The sequence below is a fragment of the Protopterus annectens genome, chromosome 6.part1, assembly GCF_019279795.1.
Source record: "Protopterus annectens isolate FY-2018-M chromosome 6.part1, PAN1.0, whole genome shotgun sequence".
Classification (NCBI taxonomy): Eukaryota; Metazoa; Chordata; order Ceratodontiformes; family Protopteridae; genus Protopterus; species Protopterus annectens.
This window is the reverse complement of record NC_056738.1, coordinates 406,796,429-406,811,012: the sequence shown is the minus strand read 5'-3', so window position 1 is coordinate 406,811,012 and position 14,584 is coordinate 406,796,429. Positions and strand designations below refer to the sequence as shown.

Here is a 14,584-nt window from a genome sequence, read left to right as displayed (position 1 = left end):
GGTAAAAAGGATTTGAAACACCACTACAACAAAAAAAAAAAAAGAAAATAGATACATTTTGGAGAAATATCTCTGAAGACCATGTGGAACATAAAGATGCTAAATGGACAGAAGTAGTAAAAGAAAGAATAAGAAGTTCAATGTACAGGATATGAAATCGGATGAAGTAACGGCCAGCGAAATTGAAACAATGTTAAGTAAAGCTCTTAAATGGAAAACCCCAGGCCCAGATGTAACGCCTAACTTCTGAATAACAGTATTAACATCTTTACATGAAGATTTACCATAAGTAAGACCTATTCATAAGCATCCAGAACAGATACCAACCTGGTTAACAATGGGAAAAACAATACTCCTACTTAAGAGTGAACCTTGCCTTCAGATGATGTATAAATTCTATGCTGGAATGGATGCCAGAATTTATAGTCATTTAGAAGAAAACTCAAATCATGTCAAATAGCACAAAAGAGTAACAAAAGAAAGTCATATGGAAAAAAGGATCATTTGTTGTTAAAGTCATAATGGACAACTGTAAAAACGGGAATAATCTAGGTATGGCATGGCTAGACTACAACAGGCTTTGACAGTACTTCACATTCATGGATAAAACAGAGATTAAAAATGTACAAGATACACCCTACACTGATTGACTACATTACAGCGACAATGAAACAGTGGCACACCACTTTGCAGTTAAGCCATGATAAATGACAAATTTTTATTCCAGGGATAAAAATTCAAAGGGGGATATACTAGGGGGACTCTGCCACTGCTCTTCTTTTGTATCGACCTAAACCCATTAACCTTTTTAACATACTAGGTCATGGCTATAATTTGGCTCCCAGAAAACAACAAAGTGTAAAGACTTTCATCATTCTTTGTGGATGATTTAAAACTGTATGGTTCAGATGAGGAAATGAAAGCACAACTGCAAGCAAAACTTTTTCGGACGATACAAGAATGTTATTTGGTCTTGATAAATGTGGAAAAGCAACCTTTAAAGCAGGAAAGCTGCAGCACCAAGAAATCAGCAGCCTGGGACAGAAATGTGACATAAGAACTTGAGCAAGGGGGGTGTGCAAATATTTGAGAACTGGTGAAGGATCAACAATAAGACATGAACAAAGGAGAATAAAACAAATAATATTTTAGAAGACTAAAATTAAACACTGAAAACAGCAGTGACATCTTGAAGCAAAGCCCAAGCTATAAAGCAATATGCTCTTACTGTCCTAATTTACAGTTTTAGGGCGATTGGCTCCAAAAGGTGTTGGATTGGTTGGACAGGAAAACAAGAAGGCATTCAGTATACACCAAGACTACATATTCCCCATTCTGAAGGCGGTACGGCCCTCCTTGAAAGTGATTACATGTGCAGATCTGCTATTGCAGGACTGCATACATTACCTGTTGACCTCACAAGATACAAACACAGTGAACGTTTTAAAATAGGAGGAGAACAAGTCTAAGATGACTTCCCTGCTTAGTTTAGCAGAAGCATAACTGGTGTCAAGCGGGAATGGAAATCAAACCAGAAGTAGGTAAAAATCAGGAAGCTACTGAACGTGCTAAAAAAAAAAAAAAAAAAAAAATTTAAGATGAAGGATTAGATAAGGCAAAAAAATTTGGAAAATGCATAAATATAGTTCAAAGTACAGAAAACTAGCAGAATAAACCTCATGTTGGATCAGGATCCAATGCAGAAATGATTATGGAAAGGAGAAAATAAAACCAAAAGACAAAAGGTTAATATTGGTAACCCAGGATAGTGGACTATGTTCACATTGATTTACAAAGTCTATTGAATATATCAGAGAAACATATAAATGGAAATAGTTGTAGATCTTGTTGCTGGGTGTGATCCCCTAATGGCAGAAGGCCTATATACTGAAAGGGATAATAATGCGGTAAGACTGTTGCATTGGGGATTGTGCAAACATTATATAATTAAAGTAGCTGAGAAGCATTGGAAATATGAGCCACAAAGCACTATAAAAAATGAGGAAGTTTATATCACATGGGATCACCCATTACCAACAGCTCAAAAAATAGTTGCGAGAATACCTGAAATAGTAGTCCATGATAAAATGTAAGTAGCAATGACCACTGTAATTGCTACACTCAGTGATTACATTGTCTTATGTATAGAGAAATTAATAAAATACCAAGATTTGCAGACAGAAACTAAGGCAATGCGGAAGGAGGATACCCAGACAGTTCTAACAATAGTAGGATCGATGGGTCTCAAAAAATAATTCACAGTCGTATTAAGTTACTGATACTTATCACTCCTGTATGAACTGCAGGAGTCGTCCATTCTGGACATATTCTGAGTGCTGCGAAGAGAAACATTTTTGCTAACAAAGTTTAAACCAATACTAATTTTATGAGCTTTAATCATACTTTGACTTAGGAATGGAGTTCATTCCCATCATGGTGTGAGAAACCCAAAATATTTGAAGAAATTAAACCACCTTCAAAATCCTCCTTCACCCAACACAGCTATCACCTGACAAACTACCAACTCCTACTGTTTCAATGTTAGGACATTTGAAGACAATATGCTAAAAATCAGCCCACTTGTACTCAGGTAAATCATGCTCAGTCTGTCTAATACATAGCTCGCAGCAAACTTCAGGTCCACGAAAGAAGATGTAGCAATAAATGCCTGACAAAGAAAAGAAAAAATTCCGAAGGAACCAGGAGCAATATGTTATGTGAAGTACATTTAGATCACAGCAAAATACATCAGAAAATGTCAGCGTACAAGTTAACATCTCTACTGCACAACATACCTGGCTTACTAGTTTACATATTGCTGTGTGTTTTTACCAAACAGCTGAACAGCAGGTAATGCATCATGTCAGCAAGATGGAGGGCTGGCAAGGAAGCAGAGCACCAACATCATGCAGCAAGAATCCTTCACTTCTTATCAGGAACACAAGAGCCCCCCCACCCCCAAAAAAAAAGGAGACAGGATACTAATAACCCATATGTACAGTCATTCTGTATGGTCCATCAATAATCCATTTTGCTGCATTATTACCCATGTCATCAAATAGTCTGTTTAACACAGGATGCATTATTAACATCAGCTTCTTGAAACGTCTGCCTCGACCATTTCTGTAACAAAATGGCACTACTCATAGATTACTACTTAATTCTAACTACATATGCTCTCTCCTCCTCAGCTTGACAAAGTCAACTAGATTGTACCACTTTCATACCACCATTACCCCTGAAAAATCAACACTGGCTCAGAGCTACTCCCACTCCTACAGTTCTTGTGGCAGTTTTCTAAACCGCATTTGACTTCACCTATGCTGCCACAAGCCTAGTATGAACATAAGTATGAACCTATGCAAATAACTGAAGATAATGAGATGAGATGCAATACACTTAAAGATATATAGATTTTGTTAACTTATTCTCAGGAAACGCTATCACTAATGCACCACTAGGAGAACATTTGTTGCCACAGAGGGTATCACAATATTTTACCATCTAAAGTATGCAAGTACTGCCTTGTAAAGCACATGTTAGAATCCTGTATGTAATACAATCTTAAGGCTGGTTAAAGTCAGTAAAGTTGCATCAATATGGTTGCAGCTTATCAAGATCATGCAAACAACTAAATCACATTTTTAGTGTAGAAAAAGAAAAATGTATAGTTACCATTCCTGGCATTGGCGGCATTCCTTTGTCACCATCCTCTGGCCTAAGCATAGGTCTAGTAAGCATTACTCCAGTCTGAAATAAAAACAAAGGCAGCAAGCATCAGCAATTGCAAATGCTCTAGAACTTCAACAGCAAACATTACTATTGAGTCCTGTACAGTTTACCTTCGCATTTGTCCATACCCTTCTCCTTTTCAAAGAATACCCGCTCTTTTCCATGCCAACACACCTATAATTCATAAGTAATCCTACATCTCAGCAAATGTTTTTTTCCACTACCAAAATACTTGGGTAAATCGGTTCATACTACAACAAATACAGCAATCCAAGATTTTAAAACAAGAGACTCCCTCTTGTCAAATAAATGATAGAATCCCCAATTCCCATTTTCATGCATTTTTTTTTTTTTTTTTACATTTTACAGGCAAGAACAGACCACAGATGCCCTTTGTAGCTGCAATCTACTTACAATATGAATTATATGCGAAAGAAATTATGTTGAAACTCAAGCTACAATACAACCTAAAAATGTTTAAAATACTGTTTTTTTTCCACACAGACACCAAATGACCACATAGCTACAGACTCACCTAGCAAATGAAAGTAATGAACATTATTATTAATATTAATGGAACCAAAAGGAGCAACTAGGCTGATGCAGAGTCACAAGTAGAAATGAAAGGCAAAATCCTCAGGTTAAAATCCAACTTTAATTCCACTGCAGGTCAGATAAGCGCTTTCACTCATTCATTTGAGCTTCGTCAGATCATGTAACAAAGACCTTCAAGTACATAGGCTACATTTATACAGTTAAAACATCTCCTATTGGCTGCTTCTTGTTACATATTCATGAGTTAATCTAAGCTTAAAGATATATGCACATATAAACATGTTAAGATGTATAAAATGACAAAGTGAATATAAAAAAACATATAAAAAACATATAAAAACTCTCCATGAACACTCAAGATGCTCCAATAAATATGTATATATAAATATATATATCAAAAGAAATCTATTTCAAGGGGTAAAAACATATATGTTCCATCATTTATTATAAAATCTACAAACATTCCTCCGTTTGTTTAACATAGGTTTAATGGAGGCTCTCTCATTGAGACCTAAACCCCTATCTGCTCTCAATCTAACTATCCACATACTCTCCTTACTCTCAGTATGGTTCCTGATGTCACCTCCTCGTATACTGGGTTTAATATTCTCAAGAGCTCTAAATAGGAAATAATGTTCAGGACCTGCTTGGGCTACGTGCTTAGCTAAGGCATTGTGAGGTGAAGCCTTCCTAATGTGGTAAAGATGTTCTCTTATCCTGTCTTTAAAACGATGATTGGTTTTGCCAACATAAAATGCATCACATATTTGGCACACTGCCAAATAAACTATATGAGTAGTATCACAGGTAGCTACAGCACGTATGCTAAAGTTAGTGTGCATGTCAGGATGTTCAAAAATGGACTGGGGTCAAGAGAATTACAATAATTACAGCGTCCACATGGTTTTGTATGTTCAAGAGGCATTGACCATTCATCCCTTTTTGAATAACATAACATTCTCCTTAAATTTAATTTGTTCCTATATAAAAAAGAGGGTTTAGTCCCCACAAGTTTACCGATGGTGTCATCAGTACAGAGAATAGGCCAGTGTTTCGTAATAATATTCTTGATTGCTGGACAATCAGTACTATATGGTAAAGAAACCCTTACATGAGTTGAGTTGATCTCTCATCTCTACCATTGTCTATTGTAATGGATCCACCAGTAATAACTGGTCCAAAATAAGGGGCTGCTCTGTTCAGTCTAAGTTTATTGACATCTAAGAGGTTGGACTCAATCTCTTGTGAGCTATAGCCCCGTTCTTCTAGCCTTATCTTGAGGTCACTCACTTCACTTAGGAAGCCTTCTTCTGTGGCATTTAGCCTAGAGGTTCTCATCCCCTGGCCTCTGATATTCTTAAAAATATGCTGTGGGTGCATACTATCACGCTGTAATAGAGTATTAAAATAGCAAGGTTTCCTATAGACACCTGTATTAATCAAACCACATGCTAACTGTTCTATATAAAAGTCAAGAAATTCTATCTTCTCTCTAGAGTGATTCATACTGAAGGTTAAATAGCCAGTGAGGTTGTTCAATATAGTATGGAACACAAACAAATCATCAACACTGCCTCTCCATAAAACAAAAACGTCATCCACGAAACGTCTATAAAAAGTTACATGTTGTTTAAACATTTCTAAATTAAAGAGACTCTCAAATTCCCAAAATGCCAAAAACATGTTTGCATAGCTGTTGGCACAAGGTGTGCCCATGGCTACGCCACCTCGCTGTTGGTAAAACTTGTTGTCATAGGTGAAAAGATTGTTATTCAAAATGAGTTCAAGGAAATGTACAATGAGGTCTACTTTAACTGATGTATATTCGCTATGTAAGAGTAGATACTCAGTGATATAAATCAGGCCTATATTATTTGGTAACACAGTAAACAAGGACTTGATGTCAAACGTTACAAAAATCAAGTTATCAACGTCACAAATGCCACCTAAGCAGTCATACAAATCTGTTAAAAACTGTTTGGAATCTTTCAGTACAACTTTGTTCTTATTTAATATAGGTCGCAAATGTTTTTCAACATAGACAGAAAGGTTTTCAGTGATCCAACCCTGACCAGACACTATGGGTCTCATTGGTGGGTCAATGGAGTCTTTGTGAATCTTAGGTAACCCATGTATTGTTGGTACAAGTGGATTCTTAAAGAGATAGTCAAACAATTCTTGATCCAAGATATCACCTTTCAACATATCTAATAACATATTGTTTACGTGACTAATAGTGACTTGCACTATTTGTTCGTTAACTTGTAAATAGAAATCATCTTCCAAGAGTTTAATCATAGCATCATGATATTTGCTAGTGTCCATAACTACTATCCGACCACCTTTATCAGCTGGTTTGATGGTTATGGACTGTAATGACTGGAGTTTAAGTAAGCTAGTCTGCTCCCCTCTAGTCAAATTACCATTCTTCCTATATTTCTTTAGAAAAATATTCAAACAAATCATCCTCAGTTAGTTTCAAATATGCCTCAACTAACGGATGATTAGGTGGGACAAAGTTGCTAAGCTTCTTAAACTTTGGTGGTCTAGTAATGTTATTGTCTGTCAATTCACTATCAGTTTTATCATGAAATAGCAGTTTAAGCATAAGATTTCGACAGAAAAGTCTCATGTCTACTACAGTGTCCGTAAAGTTACTGTGTGCACTTGGTATAAAGTTTAGGCCTTTACATAATAATTTCTCATCACATTCAGTCAACAAATATCCTGAGATGTTATGTATCATAGAATCTGCTGGTATCAACATTTCAGCTGTATCTAATTTACTTTGTTCTTCCACATCTTCTTTATTGTCTGATGTGGTACATACTCTTCTGATAATTTGCGTTTCTGTCTCCCCCTGCTCATAGAGCGTCCCCTTGTTATATTCTTGTCCTTTCGGACTGGGAGGGGAAAAGGGAGCTCACTTACTACTCCTGTAGTGATGGTGGTATGTACTTTGTGAGGTAACTTGGATCGCACTATGCCGTCATCTACAGACAACCTCTTATTGATCGGTCCCTTCACAACATGTACTGCTGGATATAAGTTAGTTCTGTCTGCAATATTATTCACAGTAGTAGGCTGACTAACTTCTTTATTATTTGTATTAATAGAGCTAGATCCACTCTCACTATGTAAAATAGTAATTACATCATCAGTATCATTGGAAGTAGTAGTGTTATTAATGTTAGCTATATTTTGTACCCTATTACTAGGCGATACATTGTTATGTACACAGTTAGTAATATCCACAGCTTCACAAGCATTATTAACAACATTAACATTTTCAGAACCAGTACTAGGTTCGGAACTCAGTTGTCTAACACTAGTATAGTCATTAGGTTTAATGGTAGCACTATAATGTCCATGTTTAGGCCAAACGAAGACTTGTCCTAAATTAAAATCTCTGTGATCTCTAATTATCTTGCTTCTCTTCTGTTGGAGAAGTTTCCGCTCTAAGGCTGATATTCCATCCAACAGGCTTTCAAATAGTGGTTCTATTACAGTCCTTGGGAAACAAGAAAAAATTCTCTTCTGTTGTTTCTTAATGTTATTAATGAGTTTCTCCTCTTCAGAGGCAAAAAAGTCAATAAGTAACTCCATGTACTGTTTGCTTACCTCAAAGTTCAGGCGCTGCCACCTTGAAAGCAACTCTGGATAATGTTCCCCCTGATTGGGCGTGTTTAATATACGTAATCCTCTCGGTACAATTTTTGTGTCCAAACAATAACGAAAATGCAAGCGCTGTGTTTGCAAACGTTTCAAATGTGCAAAGTCTTTCTCTAGACTGTCTAACAGGCGTTGTAGCTCATCCAAGTCGGGTGTCGCCGTATCCGCGTCATCAAAGCGCTCCAAAGCGAATTGCCAGGAAGTGACTGTTGAACAGACGAGATTCTGTTCAAACCTCTTCTGTAGATGAGCGACTGAGCCCTGGTCTACACCTCGGGGCTCATAGTCTAGCTCAATATCTACAGTTTCACTCTGACTCTGCATAATGGAAAAAATAGTGCAAAGGCACAGTAACAAATAAAGTAGCCAAAAATGGCTGTATGCAGGGTAAAGATACAAACAAAAGTTATGCGCTAAGCAAACGCTGTTCACTGGTAGTAGACTCTGCTCCAAAGTCAGCAAGAAAAAATGAAGCTAATAAAACAGGAACAAACCACTTGCTGACAAACAGGATAAACGCCCAGTGCTCCAGAAAAATGTAAATAATATTAATGGAACCAAAAGGAGCAACTAGGCTGATGCAGAGTCACAAGTAGAAATGAAAGGCAAAATCCTCAGGTTAAAATCCAAATGAAAGGCAAAATCCTCAGGTTAAAATCCAACTTTAATTCCACTGCAGGTCAGATAAGCGCTTTCACTCATTCATTTGAGCTTCGTCAGATCATGTAACAAAGACCTTCAAGTACATAGGCTACATTTATACAGTTAAAACATCTCCTATTGGCTGCTTCTTGTTCATGGAGAGTTTTTATATGTTTTTTATATTCACTTTGTCATTTTATACATCTTAACATGTTTATATGTGCATATATCTTTAAGCTTAGATTAACTCATGAATATGTAACAAGAAGCAGCCAATAGGAGATGTTTTAACTGTATAAATGTAGCCTATGTACTTGAAGGTCTTTGTTACATGATCTGACGAAGCTCAAATGAATGAGTGAAAGCGCTTATCTGACCTGCAGTGGAATTAAAGTTGGATTTTAACCTGAGGATTTTGCCTTTCATTTGGATTTTAACCTGAGGATTTTGCCTTTCATTTCTACTTGTGACTCTGCATCAGCCTAGTTGCTCCTTTTGGTTCCATTAATATTATTTAAGTTTTTCTGGAGCACTGGGCGTTTATCCTGTTTGTCAACAAGTGGTTTGTTCCTGTTTTATTAGCTTCATTTTTTCTTGCTGACTTTGGAGCAGAGTCTACTACCAGTGAACAGCGTTTGCTTAGCGCATAACTTTTGTTTGTATCTTTACCCTGCATACAGCCATTTTTGGCTACTTTATTTGTTACTGTGCCTTTGCACTATTTTTTCCATTATGCAGAGTCAGAGTGAAACTGTAGATATTGAGCTAGACTATGAGCCCCGAGGTGTAGACCTGGGCTCAGTCGCTCATCTACAGAAGAGGTTTGAACAGAATCTCGTCTGTTCAACAGTCACTTCCTGGCACCGGCTTTGGAGCGCTTTGATGACACGGATACGGCGACACCCGACTTGGATGAGCTACAACGCCTGTTGGACAGTCTAGAGAAAGACTTTGCACATTTGAAACGTTTGCAAACACAGCGCTTGCATTTTCGTTATTGTTTGGACACAAAAATTGTACCGAGAGGATTACGTATATTAAACACGCCCAATCAGGGGGAACATTATCCAGAGTTGCTTTCAAGGTGGCAGCGCCTGAACTTGGAGGTAAGCAAACAGTACATGGAGTTACTTATTGACTTTTTTGCCTCTGAAGAGGAGAAACTCATTAATAACATTAAGAAACAACAGAAGATATTTTTTTCTTGTTTCCCAAGGACTGTAATAGAACCACTATTTGAAAGCCTGTTGGATGGAATATCAGCCTTAGAGCGGAAACTTCTCCAACAGAAGAGAAGCAAGATAATTAGAGATCACAGAGATTTTAATTTAGGACAAGTCTTCGTTTGGCCTAAACATGGACATTATAGTGCTACCATTAAACCTAATGACTATACTAGTGTTAGACAACTGAGTTCCGAACCTAGTACTGGTTCTGAAAATATTAATGTTGTTAATAATGCTTGTGAAGCTGTGGATATTACTAACTGTGTACATAACAATGTATCGCCTAGTAATAGGGTACAAAATATAGCCAACATTAATAACACTACTACTTCCAATGATACTGATGATGTAATTACTATTTTACATAGTGAGAGTGGATCTAGCTCTATTAATACAAATAATAAAGAAGTTAGTCAGCCTACTACTGTGAATAATATTGCAGACAGAACTAACTTATATCCAGCAGTACATGTTGTGAAGGGACCGATCAATAAGAGGTTGTCAGTAGATGACGGCATAGTGAGATCCAAGTTACCTCACAAAGTACATACCACCATCACTACAGGAGTAGTAAGTGAGCTCCTTTTCCCTCCCAGTCCGAAAGGACAAGAATATAACAAGGGGACGCTCTATGAGCAGGGGGAGACAGAAACGCAAATTATCAGAGGAGTATGTACCACATCAGACAATAAAGAAGATGTGGAAGAACAAAGTAAATTAGATACAGCTGAAATGTTGATACCAGCAGATTCTATGATACATAACATCTCAGGATATTTGTTGACTGAATGTGATGAGAAATTATTATGTAAAGGCCTAAACTTTATACCAAGTGCACACAGTAACTACGGACACTGTAGTAGACATGAGACTTTTCTGTCGAAATCTTATGCTTAAACTGCTATTTCATGATAAAACTGATAGTGAATTGACAGACAATAACATTACTAGACCACCAAAGTTTAAGAAGCTTAGCAACTTTGTCCCACCTAATCATCCGTTAGTTGAGGCATATTTGAAACTAACTGAGGATGATTTGTTTGAATATTTTTCTCTAAAGAAATATAGGAAGAATGGTAATTTGACTAGAGGGGAGCAGACTAGCTTACTTAAACTCCAGTCATTACAGTCCATAACCATCAAACCAGCTGATAAAGGTGGTCGGATAGTAGTTATGGACACTAGCAAATATCATGATGCTATGATTAAACTCTTGGAAGATGATTTCTATTTACAAGTTAACGAACAAATAGTGCAAGCCACTATTAGTCACGTAAACAATATGTTATTAGATATGTTGAAAGGTGATATCTTGGATCAAGAATTGTTTGACTATGTCTTTAAGAATCCACTTGTACCAACAATACATGGGTTACCTAAGATTCACAAAGACTCCATTGACCCACCAATGAGACCCATAGTGTCTGGTCAGGGTTGGATCACTGAAAACCTTTCTGTCTATGTTGAAAAACATTTGCGACCTATATTAAATAAGAACAAAGTTGTACTGAAAGATTCCAAACAGTTTTTAACAGATTTGTATGACTGCTTAGGTGGCATTTGTGACGTTGATAAATAGAAGTTATGTTCTTACCATAACGTTCCATGTTAGTTGTCTTCTTCTCGCCTTCTTCTTGCTGGATGGGTTCGGAGCCGACCTCGGCTCCGACTCGGCCACTCTAAAAGCTCGAGAGTTGGTTCCACCGGCTCGAGGCTCCCCTTATATCCCACAATGCTAGGCGAGAGTTACCTCAGATCTCGTTTGTAAGCTAACCCCAGCTCATAATAGTAACAGTATAACTGTAAACAAAGTCCACCTCTAACCACAGGAAGAAAGAAGGGTGACCTACATCCTGAACTAGGAAATATGCAAAATAGCATATGTCTAAGAAAGAGGTGGTAGAAAGAGAGGTCACAATCACAACTCCTCTAGGTCTGTCCAGGCCAGGGGGAAGGAGGGTGGGACGCAAGAAGAAGGCGAGAAGAAGACAACTAACATGGAACGTTATGGTAAGAACATAACTTCTATATGTTAAGTTGTCTATCTCGCCTTCATTCTTGCTGGATGGGACCGCGTCCCTAGCACCTTGTCCCGGGTGGCCTAACGGAACAGACTCCTGAGAACAGTGGAACCAAAGTTAGCTCTATGCCTAGAAGCTAAATCCAACTTATAATGAGAAATAAAAGTGTGAGGAGTAGCCCAAGTAGCCGCTGCACAAATGGTGTCAATAGGCAGTCTGTCTTTGAAGGCTAGAGAAGTAGCCAAAGCTCTGGTAGAATGGGCTTTAGGTTTATTAGGCAATTTTTGTTGCCTAATCTCATATACCAGGGAAATCAAAGATGTTAGCCATCTGGATAATGATACCTTTGAAACTGAAAGTCCCTTTCTGCTTTCCGCATAGGAGACAAACAGCTGATCAGATTTTCTGAATTGTTTTGTTCTATCCAAGTAGTACCTCAATTGACGAACATCCAGGCAGTGTAATTTTTGTTCAGACCTATTGGAATACTCTGGAAAAAAGACAGGGAGGTCAATGCTTTGGTTTAGATTTGATGTTGAGACCACCTTAGGTAAAAAGGACGGGTTAGTTCGTAAAGATACTCTGTCCTTATGAAATAAAAGATAAGGAGGACGACAACTGAGTGCTTGAAGTTCTGAAACTCTTCTAGCTGATGTAATAGCTACCAGAGAGAGAGTTTTCCATGATAACAATTTCAAGGAACAGGAAGCTGCAGGTTCGAAAGGAGAAAGAATCAAAGAAGCAAGAACTAAATTTAGGTCCCAAGGAGAAGGAGGATTTCTTATAGGAGGTCTGAGAAGAAAAACTCCTTTCAAAAAGGCTTTGCAAAGTTTGTGGGACATTAGGGCAGATTCAGAAATACCCACATGGAAGTTAGAAATAGCTGCCAATTGAACCTTAAGTGTAGATGGAGATGAACCTGCATGGAAGTGTTCAGCTAGAAAATCAAGGACTAGTTGGATGGAAGCGGTGAAAGGATCTATGTCCTTTCCTTGTGCCCAATATGAGAAGCGTTTCCACTTACTCAAATAAATCTTTCGAGTGGAAGATTTATGGGAAGCTATCAATATATCTCTAACAGAGTGAGATAATTGAGGAAGCCTGGCTACGGTTGGAACTGGAGGAACCAAGCAGTGAGGTTCAGAGAGGGGAGGGAGCGATGAAACTGACCCGACTGATGGATCAAAAGATCTGGAACTAGGTCCAGGTTCCAAGGTCGCTCCAAGAGAAAACGATGTAGAAAGGGGAACCACACTTGTCGAGGCCAGTAAGGAGCAATGAGGATCAAGGAGGCCTTCTGAGCGATAGCTTTCTGAATTACTTGAGAGATCAGTGGGAAAGGAGGAAATGCATACAGAAGTCCCCGGGGCCAAACTTGGACTAGAGCGTCTCTGCTGGGTTGGCCTGGTAAAGGGAATAGAGTGAAATATTCTCTGCACTTGCTGTTTTGGGGAGTAGCAAAAAGATCGCAGCAAGGCTGACCCCACTTGAGAAAAATTTCTCTCACTACAGAGTCTTTCAGAGACCACTCGTGAGGCATGAGAATAGCTCTGCTCAACTTGTCCGCAATATGATTGGACTTCCCGGGGATGTGCGTTGCTATCAGAAAACGCTGAGAAGAAATCGCCCATTGCCACAGTCTGAGTGCTTCTCGACACAGGGAGTATGATCTGGTTCCGCCTTGTTTGTTGATGTACCACACTACAGACATATTGTCTGTCTGGATTGCAATTGTTCCCAAGGGAAGAGAGTCTTGAAGGGCTTGCAACGCTAAAAGCACTGCTCTCATCTCCAGAACATTTATGTGCAAGTGGCATTCGTTCGGTTGCCATGTGCCCTGGACTGTCCTGCCCTGATAATGCCCCCCCCACCCGATCAGGGAGGCATCCGTTGTCAGTGTAGCAACCGGAGGAGGTGGAACAAAGGGTCTTCCCGACAGGAGCTGGGGGGAAGACATCCACCACATGAGATGCTTTTTGCACGCCTGCGTGATCACAATGGTGAGACATTGGGAGTTCTTGGTATGACCATTGAGTAAAAAGCATCCACTGAAGGATCCGCATGTGGTATCTGGCTAATGGAAGGAGAGGTATGGCCGCTGCCATGATTCCCAACACCTTTAAAACTAACCTGGCTTTGATTCTGTTGTTGTTGAGAAGGAGTGATACCAATTTGTGAATGTCTGATATCCTTTGATGCGTTAGCCTTGCAGACATGTTTATAGTATCTAGATTTGCGCCTATGTAAGTAATAGTACGACAAGGCGACAAAACAGACTTTTCGCAATTTATTGAAATACCCAGTTTTTGACAAACGCGAAAAGTATAATCTCTGGCCATCAGAAGGAGATGCTTGGTGGGAGCTGTGAGGAGCCAGTCGTCCAAATATTGAAACACCTGGAATCCTTGTCGTCTCAGGTGAGAAGCTACCACTGCCATGCATTTGGTAAACACCCGGGGGGCAGTGGTGAGACCAAAGGGCAGGGCCCTGAACTGAAAATGACTGGTTCCCAGCCTGAAGCGGAGGAATCTTCTGGAGCGTCTGTTCATTTTTATGTGATAGTACGCATCCCGAAGGTCTATAGAGCACATCCAGTTTCCTTTACCCAAAAGGGGAAGGATGGATTGCAGCGTGACCATCCGAAATCTTGTTTTCTTGACTGATTTGTTCAAGACACTGAGATCCAATATCGGTCTCCAGTCCCCTGTTTTCTTTGGAACTAAAAAGAACCTTGAG

General features: G+C 38.8%; 1 protein-coding gene across 1 annotated transcript in view; it reads right to left on the bottom strand.

Annotated features, from left to right (window-relative positions):
• SF3B2 (splicing factor 3b subunit 2) overlaps positions 1–14,584 on the bottom strand; it is a gene marked incomplete in the record, with an annotated part of 1,007,319 nt that overhangs the window by 941,301 nt on the left and 51,434 nt on the right. Inside the window, 1 exon segment of the mRNA XM_044075829.1 lies at positions 3,676–3,750. Within this exon segment, the coding sequence (XP_043931764.1) occupies positions 3,676–3,750 (75 nt within the window).